A 21104-nucleotide genomic window follows, 5' to 3' on the forward strand; every position below is an offset into this window, starting at 1 on the left:
TCATCCAATCTTACAGCACTTCCAGCTTCTCCAGCACCCATACTTCCTGTCAGTTATCACCTGTCAAATACCCGCTTGGCCTTTTTCTTGAAAGAGGCTGGGCCTCCATTAATATGGAATTCAAGCACCCCCTTACTACAACGCTCAGAGCCATTTGTGGTTTTTAAAACAAAGGAATTACCAATTCTGAATGTCACTTTGGGGCCTTTTGGGGCAGGGCAGGTGCTACCAAAGGAATTACTGCAACCATCAAGCACCTTGGAAGTTCCTGACCAGCTTACTGTCAACTGGAAAGTAAGAAAGTACATTATTCACACTAGAATACCTGCCAGTCATCCAGTGGTACAAGTGCTCTTTTATATTGCTGGAAGGGATTGGGATGATTTTGGGGTCACAGAACGTCTTCCCTGTGTCCGGCTTCATATTCTTCGGAAAATGAAGGAGATCAAAAGTTCCTGCCGTTTGCGCGGGACTCTAGCTACTTGTTTAGCACAAGCTGTGCTCCCTCATGACTGGTTTGGATCCACAGCTGATCCTCTGAGACTTAGGAAATCTACACCTGATGGAGCTGAATATAATGGAGAGAGCCAACAAGTGGAATTATCCTATACTTTGCATGCCCCAGATTCTAGTGGAGGATGCCAGAATGAACAAGGCACACGTAGAGGAGGTGAAGTACCAACCCAACATCATCTTTTCTCTATTGGAACTATCAGCCTATACCAACCTGTTCAGGTAGAACAGATGCAGGAGCAGCAGCTGGATACAAATATATTCATCAGGCTACCAGATCGGCCATTAAGACCAGGAGAAATCCTTAGCATCATGCTGTATTTAGCAGCCAACTCCAGTGCTGAACGCTTCACTCTCAGGTAAATTTATCCCATCAATTTACAACAACCTTATACAACAATACCATTCTTTGACTATTTTGCCTTTGAGATTTACTAAATAATAATAATTTTAATAGTATTTTTCAGCTTAGTTTTTGTCTTACTGAATTGCCCATGACCAGTTTGGATATGAACAAATCTGTTGCATAGTGTACCTGTATACTGCTTGTGATTTGGTATTTTTTGTTGAAAAAGTGAAATATTATGAAGTATATTGATCACAAATTACATTTATTTTGTATTTTTTCTCTTGTTTTGTTTTTACACAGCTACCAATCAACTTAAAGGGACAGTAAAGTCATAATTAGACATTCATGATTTAGACAGAGCATACAATTTTAAACAACTTTCAAATGTACTTCTATTATTTAATTTGCTTCATTCTCTTGTTATCCTTTGCTAAAACGTTTTATCTAGGAAAGCTCAGGAGCAGCAAAGAACCTAGGTTCTATCTGCTGATTGGTGGCTGCATATATATACCGATTGTCATTGGCTCACCCATGTGTTCATTTAGAAACAAGTAGTGCATTGCTGCTCCTTCAACAAATGATACCAAGAAAATGAAGCAAATTTGATAATATAAGTAAACTGGAAAGTTGTTTAAAATTGTATGTTTTACCTAAATCATAAAAGAAATTCTTTTTGGTTTCATGTGCCTTTAATATAAGAATCTATAGGCTAGATTACAAGTTTTGTGGTAAGCTGAAAAAGCAGCGTTAACAGGTCCTAACGCTGCTTTTTCACTACCGCTACTATTACGAGTCTTGCAGGTTTAGGGGCACCGCACACTTCTTTGGCCTTACTGAAAACCGACTTACGTAAAGTTCGTAAACCCTTTTTTCTATGGGACTTCATAGCACCGGTATTACGAGTTTGTCCTAGGAGGCCAAAAAGTGATCGGTACATCCTCTACCTTCTACCTCCAAGATTCCTAACGCATTCTAAAGTCAGTAGTTATGAGTTTTACGTTACAACGCTGTAGCATAAAACTCATAACTAAAGTGTTAAAAAGTACACTAACACCCGACGGGCAGAAGTGGTCCTCCAGATGGGCAGAAGTCTTCATCCAGACGGCATCTTCTATCTTCATCCTTCCGGCGCGGAGAGGGTCCATCTTCAAGACATCCGACGCGAAGCATCCTCTTCATTCGATGGACTAACGACGAATGAAGGTACCTTTAAATGACGTCATCCAAGATGGCGTCCCTTAGATTCCGATTGGCTGATAGAATTCTATCAGCCAATCGGAATTAAGGTAGAAAAAAATCAAATTGGCTGATGCAATCAGCCAATAGGATTGAGCTCACATTCTACTGGCTGTTCCAATCAGCCAATGGAATGCAAGCTCAATCCTATTGACTGATCCAATCAGCCAATAGGATTTTTTCTACCTTAATTCCGATTGGCTGATAGAATGATGATGTCATTTTAAGGTACCTTCATTCGTTGTTAGTCCATTGGATGAAGAGGATGCTCCATGTTGGATGTCTTGAAGATGGACCCGCTCCGCGCCGGAAGGATGAAGATAGATGATGCCGTCTGGATGAAGACTTCTGCCCATCTGGATGACCACTTCTGCCCGTCTGGAGGACCACTTCTGCTGGCTTCATTGAGGACATCTTGCTGCTTGGATGAAGACTTTTTCCGGTAAGTGAATCTTTGGGGGTTAGTATTATGATTTTTTTAAGGTTGTATTGGGTGGGTTTATTTTTTTAGGTTAGGGCTTTTGGCCTGCATTAGATCTAAATGCCCTTTTAAGGGCAATGCCCATCCAAATGCCCTCAGGGCAATGGGGAACTTAGTTTTTTTTAATTAGACTTTTATTTGGGGTCTTGGTTGTGTGGGTGGTGGGTTTTACTGTTGGGGGGATTGTTTGTATTTTTTTTTACAGGTAAAAGAGCTGATTTCTTTGGGACAATGCCCCGCAAAAGGCCCTTTTAAGGGCTATTGATAGTTTAGTTTAGGCTAGGGTTTTTTTTATTTTGGAGGGCTATTAGATTAGGTGTAATTAGTTTAAATATCTTGAAATTTGTTTTTTATTTTCTGTAATTTAGTGGGTTTTTTTTGTGATTTAGCTAATTTTAATTTATTTAATTGTATTTAATTTAGGTAATTTATTTAATTGTAGTGTAGTGTTAAGTGTTAGTGTAATTTAGGTTAGGTTTTATTTTACAGGTAAATTTGTATTTATTTTAGCTAGGTAGTTATTAAATAGTTAATAACTATTTCATAACTATTCTACCTAGTTAAAATAAATACAAACTTGCCTGTAAAATAAAAATAAACCCTAAGCTAGCTACAAACCGTAGGTTTTTATTTTATAGGTAAGTATTTAGTTTTAAATAGGAATTATTTAGGTAATAATAGTAATTTTTATTTAGATTTATTTAAATTATATTTAAGTTAGGGGGTGTTAGGGCTAGACTTAGGTTTAGGGGTTAATAAATTTAGAATAGTGGCTGCGAGGTTGGGGGCGGCAGATTAGGGATTAATAAGTGTAGGTAGGTTGCGGCGACATTGGGGGCGGCAAATTAGGGTTAATAAATATAATGTTGGTGTCGGCGATGTTGGGGGCAGCAGATTAGGGGTTATTAAATATAATGTAGGTGGCGGCGATGTCCAGAGCGGCAGATTAGGGGTTAATAAGTATAATGCAGGTGTCGGCGATGTCAGGGGCAGCAGATAAGTAGTTAATAAGTGTAAGATTAGGGGTGTTTAGACTCGGGGGTTCATGTTAGGGTGTTAAGTGTAAACATAATTTTAGTTTCCCCATAGGAATCAATGGGGCTGCGTTACTGAGATTTATGCTGCTTTTTGGCAGGTGTAAGACTTTTTCTCAGCCGGCTCTCCCTATTAATGTCTATGGGGAAATCGTGCATGAGCACGTACGACCAGCTCACCGCTGACTTAGGCAGCTCTGGTATTGGAGTGCGGTATGGAGCTCAATTTTGCTCTACGCTCACTTCTTGCCTTTTAACGCCAGGTTTGTAAAAACCCGTAATACCAGCGCTGCGGGTAAGTGAGCGGTGAGAAAAACTGCATGTTAGCACCGCACAGCTCATAATGCAAAACTCGTAATCTAGCCGTTTGTATTTTGTCTGTTAATTGAATGGACTGTATTGTTTAATAAGTGTGTATTTATAGGATTCTATAACTTTGTTTTAATAACATTTGCTTTTAGAACTGTACAGTACTCTTTTTAAAACTGTAATGACAAACATAATATTTAAAATTAGGGGAATGACATTTATCTTGGGCATTGTCACATCAAAAGATGAAAGGAATTGTTCTACACAGAACAATCTAAATGCTTAAACTATTAGTTCTCTTATCTGTGAATTTTGCTTCATTTAATTGTGTGTTCAGCAGGACGTCATTTTTTTATGAAAAATAATATATATATATATCTTCTTTTTTGAACAAATCTAGTTTGCAGTTGTGGTATTCGGAGGGCACATTTTTTAATTTAGTATTGAGAAAGTCTACATTAACTTTTCCTTTTAACATTACTGACAAAACAATTATAGTGGAGCATAAGGGGAAGTGATGACCAATTAAGCCCATCGTTTGCACTTCTATTCTGGGAGTCAGTGAAGCAATATACTAAGACTGTGTGTGCCATTAAGCTGTCTGTCATGCAGCTTGTCACTGTGAAGAAGGGAATCACAGTAGCTAACAAGATCACCAGCAGAGATACTGCCTCTGAGGATCTCAGCCTTGCTAGCTGGGCTGAAGTCAAAACATTGTACCATGTGTGAACTCTCAAGGAATGTTTAACACTTTCATTCTTTAACTTCAGAAGTGTTTTTTTTATGCTGTCATTTCAACTATTATTATAAATCTTTATAAATGCTTAAAACAAGCAAATTAAATAAAGGAGCCACTGGGGCCCATTTAACAAGCTTTGTAGGGAGCTTGTGGGCCCGTGTTTCTGGCGAGTCTTCAGACCGCTAAAGACCGCTGCTCCATAAACCTGTCCACCTGCTCTGAGCAGGCGGACAGGAATCGCCGGAAATCAACCCGATCAAATGCGATCGAGTTGATTGACACCTCCCTGCTGGCGGCCGATTGGCCACGAGTCAGCAGGGGGCGGCGTTGCACCAGCAGCTCTTGTGAGCTGCTGGTGCAATGTTAAATGAGGAGAGCGTATTGCTCTCCGCATTTAGCGAGGTCTCGCGGACCTGATCTGCACTGTCGGATCAGGTCCGCAAGACCTATGATAAATAGGGGCCATAGTGTAAAATTGAAATCCACATAAACATTTAGTGGAAAATGTTCTGTTTAAACTATCTACAGTTTCCACACTCAAGCACCAATTTCACTTTTTAATCGCCTCCATATGGTGCTGTGCATGATCTTATTGTCCCACACAAGACTCGTCCCTTAAAGGGACACTGAACCCAAATTATTTCTTTCGTGATTCAGATAGAGCATAACATTTTAAGCAACTTTCTAATTTACTCCTATTATCAACTTTTCTTCATTCTCTTGGTATCTTTATTTGAAATGCAAGAATGTAAGTTTAGATGCCGGCCCATTTTTGGTGAACAACCTGGGTTGTCCTTGCTGATTGTTGGATAAAATGAGATGCACACAAATAAACAAATAAATAAATAAACCTTTTATTAAATCTTTAAAGGGACATTACACACTTTTATATTTTTACATTAATATAAAATGTTTAAAATTGTATGAAGTAAAACAACTTTGCAATATATTTTAATTATTTATTTTTTTCCCTTTTCCTGAAATTTAATTCTGAATATTATGGGCTTTTCAAATTCCTGTTAAAATTGAAAGTGCAGACACAGCTGAAATCCACACAGTCATTGGTTGTTATAGCAGAAAAAGAAACCTCAGTTACAATATGGCGGCATCCACTGCTATATAGAAATTAAAATTTTACTCTTATTTTTTCAATATTTAAAAAGGTAATTTAATTGAAAAAAAAATGCATGTATATGTTATTATCAGGCTTATATTTGTTCTGAGTACATCATTCTATCAATGATTAATTTAGTGTTTAAAGTCCCTTTAATTTAAAAAGTGATTCATGTACAAAATATCATTAAAAGAGCTATTTCAGTTATGTCATTTAAATAAAAATATTAGCTCATGAGATTTTTTAGGGTGAAAAAGGTCCATATACACTCAAAACACATACGGCTAGATTTGGAGTTTTGTCGGTAACGACCCGAAAATCTAACGCCGGCTTTTTTCTGGCCGTACCATAAAAATAACTCTGGTATTGAGAGTCCACATAAAGGCTGCGTTAGGCTCCAAAAAAGGAGCGTAGAGCATTTTTAACGCAGCTTCAACTCTCGATACCAGAGTTGCTTACGCAAGCGGCCAGCCTCAAAAACGTGCTCATGCACGATTCCCCCATAGAAAACAATGGGGCTGTTTGAGCTGAAAAAAAAACTAACACCTGCAAAAAAGCCGCGTTCAGCTCCTAACGCAGCCCCATTGTTTGCTATGCGGTAACCCTTCCTACGTCTGCACTTAACACTCTAACATGTACCCCGAGTCTAAACACCCCTAACCTTACACTTATTAACCCCTAATCTGCCGCCCCCGCTATCGCTGACCCCTGCAATCTGCCGCTCCGTAAACCGCCGCTACTTACATTATCCTTATGTACCCCAAATCTGCTGCCCCTAACACCGCCGACCCCTATATTAGATTTATTAACCCCTAATCTGCCCCCCACAACGTCGCCGCCAGCTACCTACACTTATTAACCCCTAATCTGCCGACCGCAAAGCGCCGCCACCTACGTTATCCTTATGTACCCCTAATCTGCTGCCCCTAACACCGCCGACCCCTATATTATATTTATTAACCCCTAATCTGCCCCCCTCAACGTCGCCTCCACCTGCCTACACTTATTAACCCCTAATCTGCCGACCGGACCTGAGCGCTACTATAATAAAGTTATTAACCCCTAATCCGCCTCACTAACCCTATAATAAATAGTATTAACCCCTAATCTGCCCTCCCTAACATCGCCGACGCCTAACTTCAAACATTAACCCCTAATCTGCCGACTGGAGCTCACCGCTATTCTAATAAATGTATTAACCCCTAAAGCTAAGTCTAACCCTAACACTAACACCCCCCTAAGTTAAATATAATTTAAATCTAATGAAATTAATTAACTCTTATTAAATAAATTATTCCTATTTAAAGCTAAATACTTACCTGTAAAATAAATCCTAATATAGCTACAATATAAATTATAATTATATTATAGCTATTTTAGGATTAATATTTATTTTACAGGTAACTTTGTATTTATTTTAACCAGGTACAATAGCTATTAAATAGTTAAGAACTATTTAATAGCTAAAATAGTTAAAATAATTACAAAATTACCTGTAAAATAAATCCTAACCTAAGTTACAATTAAACCTAACACTACACTATCAATAAATTAATTAAATAAACTACCTACAATTACCTACAATTAACCTAACACTGCACTATCAATAAATAAATTAAATACAATTCCTACAAATAACTACAATGAAATAAACTAACTAAAGTACAAAAAATAAAAAAGAACTAAGTTACAAAAAATAAATAAATATTTACAAACATAAGAAAAATATTACAACAATTTTAAACTAATTACACCTACTCTAAGCCCCCTAATAAAATAACAAAGCCCCCCAAAATAAAAAATGCCCTACCCTATTCTAAATTACTACAGTTCAAAGCTCTTTTACCTTACCAGCCCTGAACAGGGCCCTTTGCGGGGCATGCCCCAAAGAATTCAGCTCTTTTGCCTGTAAAAAAATAAACATAAAATACCCCCCACCCCAACATTACAACCCACCCCCCACATACCCCTAATCTAACCCAAACCCCCCTTAAATAAACCTAACACTAAGCCCCTGAAGATCTTCCTACCTTATCTTCACCATACCAGGTTCACCGATCCGTCCTGAAGAGCTCCTCCGATGTCCTGATCTAAGCCCAAGCGGGGGGCTGAAGAGGTCCATGATCCGGCTGAAGTCTTCATCCAAGCGGGAGCTGAAGAGGTCCATGATCCGGATGAAGTCTTCATCCAAGCGGGAGCTGAAGAGGTCCATGATCCGGATGAAGTCTTCTATGAACGGCATCTTCAATCTTCATTCTTCCGGATCCATCTTGCAGACCTCCGACACGGAACATCCTCTTCTCCCGACGCCTACTAGCCGAATGACGGTTCCTTTAAGGGACGTCATCCAAGATGGCGTCCCTCGAATTCCAATTGGCTGATAGGATTCTATCAGGCAATCGGAATTAAGGTAGGAATATTCTGATTGGCTGATGGAATCAGCCAATCAGAATCAAGTTCAATCCGATTGGCTGATCCAATCAGCCAATCAGATTGAGCTCGCATTCTATTGGCTGATCGTAACAGCTAATAGAATGCGAGCTCAATCTGATTGGCTGATTGGATCAGCCAATTGGATTGAACTTGATTCTGATTGGCTGATTCCATCAGCCAATCAGAATATTCCTACCTTAATTCCGATTGGCTGATAGAATCCTATCAGCCAATCGGAATTTGAGGGACGCCATCTTGGATGACGTCCCTTAAAGGAACCGTCATTCGGCTAGTAGGCATCGGGAGAAGAGGATGTTCCGCGTCGGAGGTCTGCAAGATGGATCCGGGAGAAAGAAGATTGAAGATGCCGTTGATAGAAGACTTCATCTGGATCATGGACCTCTTCAGCTCCCGCTTGGATGAAGACTTCATCCGGATCATGGACCTCTTCAGCCCCCCGCTTGGGCTTGGATCAGGACATCGGAGGAGCTCTTCTGGACAGATCGGTGTGATACCCGGTGAGGTGAAGACAAGGTAGGATGATCTTCAGGGGCTTACTGTTAGGTTTATTTAAGGGGGGTTTGGATTAGATTAGGGGTATGTGGGTGGTGGGTTGTAATGTTGGGGGGCTTGGGTATTGTATGTTTTTTTTTACAGACAAAAGAGCTGAACTTCTTGGGGCATGCCCCGCAAAGGGCCCTGTTCAGGGCTGGTAAGGTAAAAGAGCTTTGAACTTTAGTAATTTAGAATAGGGTAGGGCATTTTTTTATTTTGGGGGGCTTTGTTATTTTATTAGGAGGCTTAGAGTAGGTGTAATTAGTTTAAAATTGTTGTAATATTTTTCTTATGTTTGTAAATATTTATTTATTTTTTGTAACTTAGTTCTTTTTTATTTTTTGTACTTTAGCTAGTTTATTTAATTGTATTTATTTGTAGGAATTGTTTTTAATTAATTTATTGATAGTGTAGTGTTAGGTTAATTGTAGGTAATTGTAGGTAGTTTATTTAATTAATTTATTGATAGTGTAGTGTTAGGTTTAATTGTAACTTAGGTTAGGATTTATTTTACAGGTAATTTTGTAATTATTTTAACTATTTTAGCTATTAAATAGTTCTTAACTATTTAATAGCTATTGTACCTGGTTAAAATAAATACAAAGTTACCTGTAAAATCAATATTAATCCTAAAATAGCTATAATATCATTATAATTTATATTGTAGCTATATTAGGATTTATTTTACAGGTAAGTATTTAGCTTTAAATAGGAATAATTTATTTAATAAGAGTTAATTAATTTTGTTAGATTAAAATTATATTTAATTTAGGGGGGTGTTAGTGTTAGGGTTAGACTTAACTTTAGGGGTTAATACATTTATTAGAATAGCAGTGAGCTCCAGTCGGCAGATTAGGGGTTAATGTTTGAAGTTAGGTGTCGGCGATGTTAGGGAGGGCAGATTAGGGGTTAATACTATTTATTATAGGGTTAGTGAGGCGGATTAGGGGTTAATAACTTTATAATAATAGCGGTGCGGTCCGCTCGGCAGATTAGGGGTTAATAAGTGTAGGCAGGTGGAGGCGACGTTGAGGGGGGCAGATTAGGGGTTAATAAATATAATATAGGGGTCGGCGGTGTTAGGGGCAGCAGATTAGGGGTACATAAATATAATGTAGGTGGCGGCGCTTTGCGGTCGGCAGATTAGGGGTTAATTATTGTAGGTAGCTGGCAGCGACTTTGTGGGGGGCAGGTTAGGGGTTAATAAATATAATATAGGGGTCGGCGGTGTTAGGGGCAGCAGATTAGGGGTACATAAGTATAACGTAGGTGGCGTTCGGCAGATTAGGGGTTAAAAAAATTTAATCGAGTGGCGGCGATGTGGGGGGACCTCGGTTTAGGGGTACATAGGTAGTTTATGGGTGTTAGTGTACTTTAGAGCACAGTAGTTAAGAGCTTTATGAACCGGCGTTAGCCCAGAAAGCTCTTAACTACTGACTTTTTTCCTGCGACTGGAGTTTTGTCGTTAGATATCTAACGCTCACTTCAGACACGACTCTAAATACCGGAGTTAGAAAAATCCCATTGAAAAGATAGGATACGCAATTTACGTAAGGGGATCTGCGGTATGGAAAAGTCGCGGCTGAAAAGTGAGCGTTAGACCCTATTTTGAGTGACTCCAAATACCGGAGGTAGCCTAAAACCAGCGTTAGGAGCCTCTAATGCTGGTTTTCACGGCTAACGCCAAACTCCAAATCTAGGCCATAGCTTGTATTTCTATTCTTTGTTTATTTTTTTTTGGGGGGGGTATTTGCTGCTGCTTAGATGAGGTTCCCAATCCCAATTAGGGTTTCCAATTTGGCCATGTTTTCCTCGACACTTATGAGTTACACATGCTGCAGGGTGTGCTGAGGGGAACATGCATTGCACACCGGGATAGAACACTAATAGTGACTCTGGACAGCAGTATCCATGTCCCTCCCTGCACACCCTGCAGCATGTATAGCTCATAATTGTCCAGAAAAACATGGCTGAGGTGGCAACCCTAGTCCTAATGCTATTGCTTCCTGACACTTTGTGTGGTTCCGCTGAGTGTAGGGATATATTATTGTAAAATTACTGTCACGCTCCGCTTTCACCTTCCGGCTGCTCTGTCTTTGTGCTCAGTTGCCTAGCAAAGTCTCGCACATTCTGAGCCGTCCCACGCTGCTGACGTCAGGCTGGGTTCATAATCCTCTGGTGCCCGTTTGTGTGTTTAAACTTCTGTGGCTTTTCGTGAGTACTTTGAACTGTTTGCTATTTGACTTCTGTTACCGGACCTCTGCCTTATCGACCTCGTTGTTTGCCTTCTCCAATCCTGCTTGATAATTTGTTTTGAACTTTTGCCTGTCTGACCACGCTGTTGTTTAACCCTCAAACTGCCTGACCGCAAGTTGCCAAAACTCTGCCTTACTGACCACGCTGTTGTTTAACCATCAAACTGCCTGATTACAAGTTGCCAAACTCTGCATTACTGACCACGCTGTGCTTAACCCTCAAACTGCCTGATTACAAGTTGCCAAACTCTGCATTACTGACCACGCTGTTGTTTAACCCTCAAACTGCCTGATTACAAGTTGCCAAACTCTACATTACTGACCACGCTGTGCTTAACCCTCAAACTGCCTGATTACAAGTTGCCAAACTCTGCATTACTGACCACGCTGTTGTTTAACCCTCAAACTGCCTGATTACAAGTTGCCAAACTCTACATTACTGACCACGCTGTGCTTAACCCTCAAACTGCCTGATTACAAGTTGCCAAACTCTGCATTACTGACCACGCTGTGCTTAACCCTCAAACTGCCTGATTACAAGTTGCCAAACTCTGCATTACTGACCACGCTGTGCTTAACCCTCAAACTACCTGATTACAAGTTGCCAAACTCTGCATTATTGACTGTATTATTGTTTAACCCACAATCTGCCTGATTTCAAGTTGCCTTATTCATCACCTTGGGTTCTGTTGTGGTCTATTCCTGAACTGCTTGATTATAATTTCCAAGTCTGAGGTTTATTCTTCTGCTATCAAGTTTTCCATTATTCTATCCAGAGGACTCAGATCAACACTGCTCCATATCGTGAGTAGCTAGTTTTATAGAAGTTGTCGTGGGGTCACGTCCTGGATTAAACTCAGAGTACTAGGGTGTTATTTTAGTTTGCCCTAGCATTTGGGTCTTCTGGATATTACCTAACCTGACAATTACTTTTGTGGGGCTTATTAGAACCTCATCTGAGGATTTATAGAACACTTGCTCTATATGCCCTAAGCAAAATACTGTAGCTCATTAAATATAATTTTGTACATGCATTACATTTTTTAATATAAAATATTAAATAAAAGTTACATTTAAATTTTTTTTCGACAGGAGCAACATTTTAATCATAGGTTACGACAAGAGGTAACACTTTAATGCTTTGGGAAAAGAGATTTATTCTACAGCACAAAGAACATTTTTTACTATGTGAGAAGTCAAGCTATGGAACTGAAAAAGTAGTGACAGTCAAAACAGTAATAGCTTTTGTTATTATTTTATTTTTATTTTTTATTTTTTTGCTAAACACTGAGGGGCCGATTTATCAAGGGCCGAATGGCCCTTTATCGTCCTGTTTCTGCGCAAGCCTTCAGGCACGCCGAACACAGCAGTTAAGAAGTAGTGGTCGCCGAACACAGCAGTTAAGCTCATTAACTTATCCGCCGCCTCTGAGGCTGCGGACAGCAATCAACCCGATTGGATCCGATCGGGTTGATTGACACCCCTTGCAAGCGGCTGATTGGCCGCAAATCTGCAGGGTGCGGCAATGCGCAAGCAGTTCACCAGACCTGTTTGTGCAATGTTAAATGCCGATAGCATATGCTGTCGCATTAAGCTATGTCGGGCGGACATGATTCGTACAGCGGATCATGTCTGCCCGCCATTTGATAATTCGGCCTCAGAATCTGTGGTTATTATCAGAATCTGTGGTTATTATTGATTGTGTTAAAGCCTTATTCCAGGTTTATGTCAGTTTAAAAAAAAAACATTTTTTTATTTGTAAAAGCACAGGAAGAACTAAGTCTAATGTGTTAATCTTTCCCTTTGTATTTATGAAGTAAGGGGTTTGTGGCTTAAAAATTTACAAACAAGTTTCTCAAGTGGGGCAACTTTATTATTAAACTTTCACAATGGATTGACTTGAAGCATAACAATAATTTAACTAAACTATCTCTGTCAATCACCAGTATCATATGATTGACAATAGATTGACATACTGCACAGATCAAGAAAAAGACAAATAATGAAATAACAGGTTACCATCATTTTTTTTATTTGTAAGGGAAACCAAAAAATAGGGAATCACGTGCACAAAAATGTGGGTACAAATATTATACACAGCAACGTTTCATACTAATATTATGACACATATTTCACAGACTGCACTGTAAACTTTTATATAAGTAAGCTGGCCTATAAAAAGTGCACTAGGCTTGTGTCTAGTGATTTTAAAAGGCTACACTTGTAGTAAAATAAATCTGCTATTTGGTTATTATATGACCATGATCCTAAGTAAGGTCATTAATTAATTGATGACAGGTTATTATGAGCATCATAATTTATATATATATATATATATATATATATATATATATATATATATTATATTGTATCACCGGCAATGTATTTGTTTGGCTTTAATATTACTTCTTGTTATGATGCCAGCTGGTTATGCATATGCAACTGGATACTTTTATGAACCAATTTGCTTTGGTTAGATTTTTTTTATATGGTTATATTACAGAATATTCTATTATTGTATGCTTATTTTAAACTCTTACTTTTATTTCATAATACATTTTAGTATTTTAATGATTTTGATGATTTAGTGTCCTTTTCCCAGTCTTTTGCTAAAACTTTATATCTAGTTAACCCACTCTGTTTGATGTGAATTGGTCTGCATTCGTTTATTTTTTTAATTTTTGTGTTGTGCTTTTTTATTTTTTACCGTAAAGGCTTTTGCTCCTTTCACCTTAATACTTGCAAGAACATTATCTGGTGCACTGCTCCAAAAAATAATTAAAATAAATCTACTAGTGGAACCAATTTGTGATTTATACCAAACAATGTGACACAGAAACAATGTATACAATATGAAAATTAAAAATGAAATGGGAAACTTCCTTTCTGGTATGTCCAGATAAACACGGCCTGCCCCGGTGTCTCTGATGCCGTGTGTAGTTATAATTTTTTAAGAATGGCGGCACAGTATTTCTCCAGACTTTCAGGCTTTCTTCACCTTTGCACATTTTTTTCAATACAGTTCTCCAATCAGTAGAACCTCAATGAAGAAACAACCAGCATAGTGCAATACAGCTGAAGATAAAATTGCACTAAACCGAATATACTCACAAGCAGGTGTGTGAAAGTTGCGCTATTATTAAAAAAACTGCTAGAATCATTTTTACATCTAAAGATCTGCAGTTTAATAACAAATAAAAAGCTCAATATAGATAAAAAACACTCTACCAATTTCAGTGGATCAACCACCTTTTTAAGAATGATTACAAAGTCTTTCAGCGAGCTACTGCAACAAACTTTTGATCTCCATTGGCTGACCAACCATTACCAAACCATGAAGGTTTCCCCCATTCCTTTTACATATACAAATCTTGCACAAAGACAATAAATCTAATTCTAAATTGACATTTCAGTTATGATTATCATTATCATATATTTTTACAGTGCAAACATATTCTGAAGAACAAAAACACAAGTATTTTGTAGAGCACCAAAATATTCTGCAATGCTGTGAAAAAGGTTCATTATGACATGATAAAATTTACAAAAAAACTATAAAAATGATGAGGAGTAGAGGTCTATACTTGTGAGCTTCCATCTGATGTAAATCACCTTGTAAAACAGGTGATATACATAACGTGGACTTGTAAGCTTACTTACTAAAACAAGGGGATCTGATGAGAAATAAGAGAGTTTTGCAGTAAGGGAACAGAGAGATAGGTTAATATAGGTTGTAAGCAATCATTAATAGTAGTGTTTTTACGGTATGCTCTAAACTCTGGACTTGGGTAAATCTTGTGGAGTGAGGCAGAGAATTTCATAAAATAGGAGCAGTTCTAACCAAAATTGAATAACATAACTGAGGCTAGATCCCATTCAAGTCTCATGTGACTTACTATTTTACAAATTTTTATTTTGTTAATCTTGCGTCTAAAAATATTACATTCTGCTTAGTTTTTAATCAGGACATGTTTTTAAGCAATCAAAATTCCCATGTGAAGTGCCTTGCATAGCTTTTTTACAAGGTTCTCAAATCTGGAGCCATTCAAATCCAATAGAAAACCTAGCGATTATTTTATCACAGAGTTTTAAAAATGCATTTTAACATCCTCTATACCTTGCATGTGGACAATTCAACAGCGGTAATCATATTGATTAGTTAATGTTAGATAATTATATGAAATTGCTAATGAATTCCTTCATTTGATAATAGTACATGAGGTTTAAAAAAAAGACAGAAATCCATTGAGTTCAACCTATACAAACCTTAATATACTTGCAAAAAAGCTCCAGATAAGCTTAAATGAATCCCATTTTTAAATGTATCTAAGGTATTGGCATTTACTACCTCCTCAGATAATGAGTTCCACAATGTGATTGCTATTACAGTGAAAAAACAATTACATTGCAGGAGATAAATCTCCGTTCCTCCAGCCTTAAATTGTGACCTCTTGTCACAAACAATTTTCTTGGAATAAAGAGAGCTTCTGCCATCTTTGTATGTAGGCCTTGAATATATTTATATAAAGTGATCATGTCACCTCTCAAGCGCCATTATTCTAGAAAAAACAGAACCAGTTTGGCTAACCTCTCCTCATAGTTTAAATTCTCCATTCCTCTTATAAGCTTTGTGGCCCTTCTCTAAACTGCAAAGTGTTTTCTTGAATCAGTCCCCAGAATTGCACTCCATACTCAAGGTGAGGTCTTCCCATGGATTTATATAGTGTAACAGTCCGTAATAACTTTAGTCAATCCCTAGGAAAGAGGGAGATTACTGATTTTAGATATAGGACCCAACTGTGAATTTGATTGTTATCACAAGTTCATTTCAACAAATAACCTTTATATAGCATGGATAGGATGTAGTAGAGATTGTGCTTTGGAAGGGAATCAAGGTACAAAATAATAACAGATGGAGATCATATCTTTTTAGAAGCTCAATCCCTTCACTTGATATTGGTGGTTCAGTTTAATATTACATCTATGGCCACAAGGTGGCAACATGGGTGGCAGAGGAGACAAACTGATCACTGTGTTACAATGTAACAAGTCAGAGGAAAGTGTTAGCATCGGACCGATAAGATTTAAACAATAACATATCTTACTGTGACCAAGTTGGGAATGGGCTGATTGCCTTGTGAAGGAATGGATACCCTCCGGAAGATGAAGAGTCTTAGCTGCGCTCGGCTGGAAGCAGGTCAGCAAGCAGGAGGTCTTCGGCATGTGACGTCACCATGAAATGATACGTAGGTCCAGTAAACCTGAAAAGTCACTCCGAGCACACAAGAGTTGGTAGGTACAATTAGCTAGGAAACAGGAATACTCCAAAGTGTGCTGTAACATATACTTCGGAGAGGCTAGTAATATGATCTCTAAGGGTAGGAGAGATTGGTACAAAATTACCAAGCATTGAGTAGAGCGTGGTAGAGGTTATATACAGGTGGAGTAGATGATGTAACCTCCCCTTAAAGGTATAGAATGGAAAGATGAATAGGTGGTTAGAGATTATATGTGACATATAGTGACATTATTATGCTTTCCTCTCTTGCATCAATGCCTCTTTTAATAAATGCTAGTATCATATTAGCATTAGAAGCTGCTGCCCTGCATTGTGCACCCATCTTTAGCCTGTTATCTATTACAACTCCCAAATCCCTTTCCTCATCTGTTTGGCTAAGTCTAGTCCTATTTAAATAATAGGTTGCCATCTTATTTTTACTTCCAAAATGTAGAAACTTGCATTTTCCAATATTTAATCTCAATTTCCATTTACCTGCCCATTCTTCTAATTTTTGTAGATCCCCTTGTAAAGCAAGTCCATCCTACTCTGACCTAATGACCTTGCACAACTTTGTATAATTTGCAAAAATAGAGATGTTGCTAATTAATCCTTGCTCCAAGTCATTAATAAAAATATTATTGATTAAAAAAAGAAAATCATCTTTAAAAATATGTCAATACACCTATGGAAAATCCATCAAATCCACCTCTTACAACTTTTATGTGTTTAACTAGGATTTTCAAATGTATCAGTCACTAGTTTAAAAGATTTAGATTATTATTATTACTACTACTACTGTTATCATTTATTCACAAACCATCTCAAAATTCCAGTTTAAATTAAAGAAATAACTTTTAAAGGATTGGAATATAAATTAAAAAATACTTTGAACTGTCATAATATATTCTGTTTAGGCATTCTGATTAAAATAAAAAAAAACAACTTCCATTATTCAGATAGTGCATGCAATTTTAAACAACTTTCCTATTTACATTTCTGTTATCAAATTTGCTCAGTAACCTTTGTTGAAAAACATACCTAGGTAGGCTTAGGAGACGCAATGCATCACTGTGAGCACTGTGATTGTCAGCTACACATATATGTCTCTTCTCATTGGTTCTCAAAATGGGCTCCATTTTTTAAACGCCGGGCAGACATGGTTCACGAGCTGGAACCTATCAACCTGGCATTGGCCTCTAGTTATCAAGCCGTCAACCACAAATACGCTGGAATACGGCTGATTCGCCTTAGTTATCAACCCCTACTGCCTGGCAAAAGTAGAATATAGTGACGTAAGCTTCGATCCGCCGGACTCAGTCCGACACAGATCGATGCTTACGTCACTCCAGATGTTCTGAACGCAAGTTCGAAACAATCTGACTACTTTTGGTAGTTATCAAAAAAGGAGAGCAAGCGATCCCAGTATCCGTATAAAATAAAAACAGCCTTTATTTCTTCATTTTAAAATTAACATGCTACACACAATAAGAGTATCAGGTTTTACGCGTTTCGGCTGGGTGCCGTACTCATAAAACTACCTACTTTTGGTAGTTATTCCGGGCCAGCGTACCTGGATTTCAATCCGCCGCCCTGGAGGCGGCGGATCCCATAGGAATCAATGGGAGTCTGACCATATGAAAGCTCATGTTCGCTGCTGCCCGATATCCCATTTATTTCTATGGGAGATGTCTGCACCTAACACCCTAACATGTACCCCGAGTATAAACACCCCTAATCTGCCCCCCCTACACCGCCGCAACTAAATAAATTTATTACCCCCTAAACCGCCGCTTCTGGAGCCCACCGCAACTATAATAAATATGTTAACCCCTAAACCGCCGCTCCCGGACCCTGCCGCAACTATAATAAATATGTTAACCCATAAACCGCCACTCCCGGACCCAACCGCAACTATAATAAATATGTTAACCCCTAAACCGCCGCTCCCAGACCCCGCCGCCACTTACATAATACCTATTAACTCCTATCCTGCCCCCCCTATACCGCCGCCACCTATAATAAATTTATTAACCCCTATCCTGCCCCCCTACACCGCCGCCACTATAATAAAATTATTAACCCCTAAACCTAAGTCTAACACTAACCCTAACACCCCCTAACTTAAATATTAATTAAATAAATCTAAATAATATTACTCTTATTAACTAAATTAATCCTATTTAAAACTAAATACTTACCTATAAAATAAACCCTAATATAGCTACAATATAACTAATAATTATATTGTAGCTATTTTAGGATTTATATTTATTTTACAGGAAACTTTTTATTTATTTTAACTAGGTACAATAGTTATTAAATAGTTATTAACTATTTAATTACTACCTAGCTAAAATAAATAAAAAATTACCTGTAAAATAAATCCTAACCTAAGTTACAATTAAACATAACAGTACACTATCATTAAATTAATTAAATTAATTAGCTAACAATTCCTACAATTAAATACAATTAAATAAACTAAACTAAATTACAAAACAAACAAACACTAAATTACAGAAAATAAAAAAATATTACAAGAATTTTAAACTAATTACACCTAATCTAAGGCCCCTAATAAAATAATAATGAAAAAAAATAATAAAAACCCTTACCCTATTCTACATTAAAAAGTAATCAGCTCTTTTACCAGCCCTTAAAAGGTCTTTTTGCTGTGCATGCCCCAAAGTAATCAGCTCTTTTGCCTGTAAAAAAAAAAAAAAAACCCCCAACATTAGAATCCACCACCCACATACCCCTACACTAACCCACCCAAACCCCCCTTAAATAAACCTAACACTAACCCCCTGAAGATCTCCCTACCTTGAGTCATCTTCACCCAGCCGGGCTGAAGTCTTCATCCGATGGGGCAGAAGAGGACATCCAGACCGGCAGAAGTCTTCATCCTATCCGGGCAGAAGAGGACATCCGGACCGGCAGACATCTTCATCCAAGCGGCATCTTCTATCTTCATCCATCCGACGGGGAGCGGCTCCATCTTCAAGACCTCCGGCACGGAACTTCCTTCTTCACCGACGACTACCCGACGAATGAAGGTTCCTTTAAGTGATGTCATCCAAGATGGCGTCCCTTAAATTCCGATTGGCTGATAGGATTCTATCAGCCAATCGGAATTAAGGTAGGAAAAATCTGATTGGCTGATGCTATCAGCCAATTGGATTGAACTTGAATCTGATTGACTGATAGCATCAGCCAATCAGATTTTTCCTACCTTAATTCCGATTGGCTGATAGAATCCTATCAGCCAATCGTAATTCGAGGGACGCCATCTTGGATGATATCACTTAAAGGAACCTTCATTCGTCGGGTATTCGTCAGTGAAGAAGGATGTTCCGCGCTGGAGGTCTTGAAGATGGAGCCGCTCCTCGTCGGATGGATGAAGATAGAAGATGCCGCTTGTATGAAGATGTCTGCCGGTCCGGATGTCCTCTTCTGCCCGGATAGGATGAAGACTTCTACCAGTCTGGATGTCCTCTTCTGCCCCATCGGATGAAGACTTTGGCCCGGCTGGGTGAAGACGACTCAAGGTAGGGAGATCTTCAGGGGGTTAGTGTTAGGTTTATTTAAGGGGGGTTTCGGTGAGTTAGAGTAGGGGTATGTGGGTGGTGGGTTTTAATGTTGGGGGGGTTGTATTTTTTTTTACAGGCATAAGAGCCGATTACTTTGGGGCATGCCCTGCAAAAAGCCCTTTTAAGGTAAAAGGGCTGGTAAAAGAGCTGATTACTTTTTAATGTAGAATAGGGTATGGACTTTTATTTTTATTTTTTTTTCATTTATTTTATTAGGGGGCTTAGATTAGATGTAATTAGTTTAAAATTCTTGTAATATTTTTTTATTTTCTGTAATTTAGTGTTTGTTTTTTTGTATTTTAGTTTAGTTTATTTAATTGTATTTAATTGTAGGTATTGTTAGCTAATTTATTTAAATAATTTAATGATAGTGTAGTGTTAGGTTTAATTTTAACTTAGGTTAGGATTTATTTTACAGGTAATTTTGTATTTATTTTAGCTAGGTAGTTATTAAATAGTTAATAACTATTTAAAAACTATTGTACCTAGTTAAAATAAATACAAAGTTACCTGTAAAATAAATATAAATCCTAAAATAGCTACAATGTAATTATTAATTACATTGTAGCTATCTTAGGGTTTATTTTACAGGTAAGTATTTAGTTTTAAATAGGAACAATTTATTTAATGATAGTGTAGTGTTAGGTTGAATTGTAACTTAGGTTAGTTTTTATTTTACAGGCAAATTTGTCTTTATTTTATCTAGGTAGCTTTTAAATAGTTAATAACTATTTAATAGCTATTGTACCTAGTTAAAATAAATTTAAATTTGCCTGTAAAATAAAAATAAATCCTAAAATAGCTACAATATAATTATTAGTTATATTGTAGCTATATTAGGGTTTATTTTATAGGTAAGTATTTAGTTTTAAATAGGATTAATTTAGTTAATAAGAGTAATTTTTATTTAGATTTATTAAAATAATATTTAACTTAGGGGGGTGTTAGGGTTAGTGTTAGACTTAGGTTTAGGGGTTAATTAGTTTAATATAGATGGCGGCGCTATGGGGGGGGCAGGATAGGGGTTAATACATTTTTTATAGGTGGAGACAGTGTAGGGGGGGAGATTAGGGTTTAATAAGTTTAATATAGGTGGAGGCGGGGTCCGGGAGCAGCGGTTTAGGGGTTAAACAATTTATTTAGTTGCAGCGGGGTACGGGATCAGCAGGATAGGGGTTAATACATTTATTATAGGTGGCAGCAGCATAGGGGGGC

At 37.8% G+C, this 21104-nt stretch overlaps 1 protein-coding gene across 1 annotated transcript in view; it reads left to right on the plus strand.

Annotated features, from left to right (window-relative positions):
* TMEM132E (transmembrane protein 132E) overlaps positions 1-21104 on the plus strand; it is a 221485-nt gene that overhangs the window by 8196 nt on the left and 192185 nt on the right. The window contains exon 2 of the mRNA XM_053705417.1: positions 1-872. This exon is cut by the window's left edge and continues 26 nt beyond it. Coding sequence (XP_053561392.1) covers positions 1-872 — 872 coding nt within the window. The remainder of the gene's footprint in view (positions 873-21104) is intronic.

The sequence above is a fragment of the Bombina bombina genome, chromosome 3 (assembly GCF_027579735.1).
Source record: "Bombina bombina isolate aBomBom1 chromosome 3, aBomBom1.pri, whole genome shotgun sequence".
In the NCBI taxonomy this organism is placed as follows: domain Eukaryota; kingdom Metazoa; phylum Chordata; class Amphibia; order Anura; family Bombinatoridae; genus Bombina; species Bombina bombina.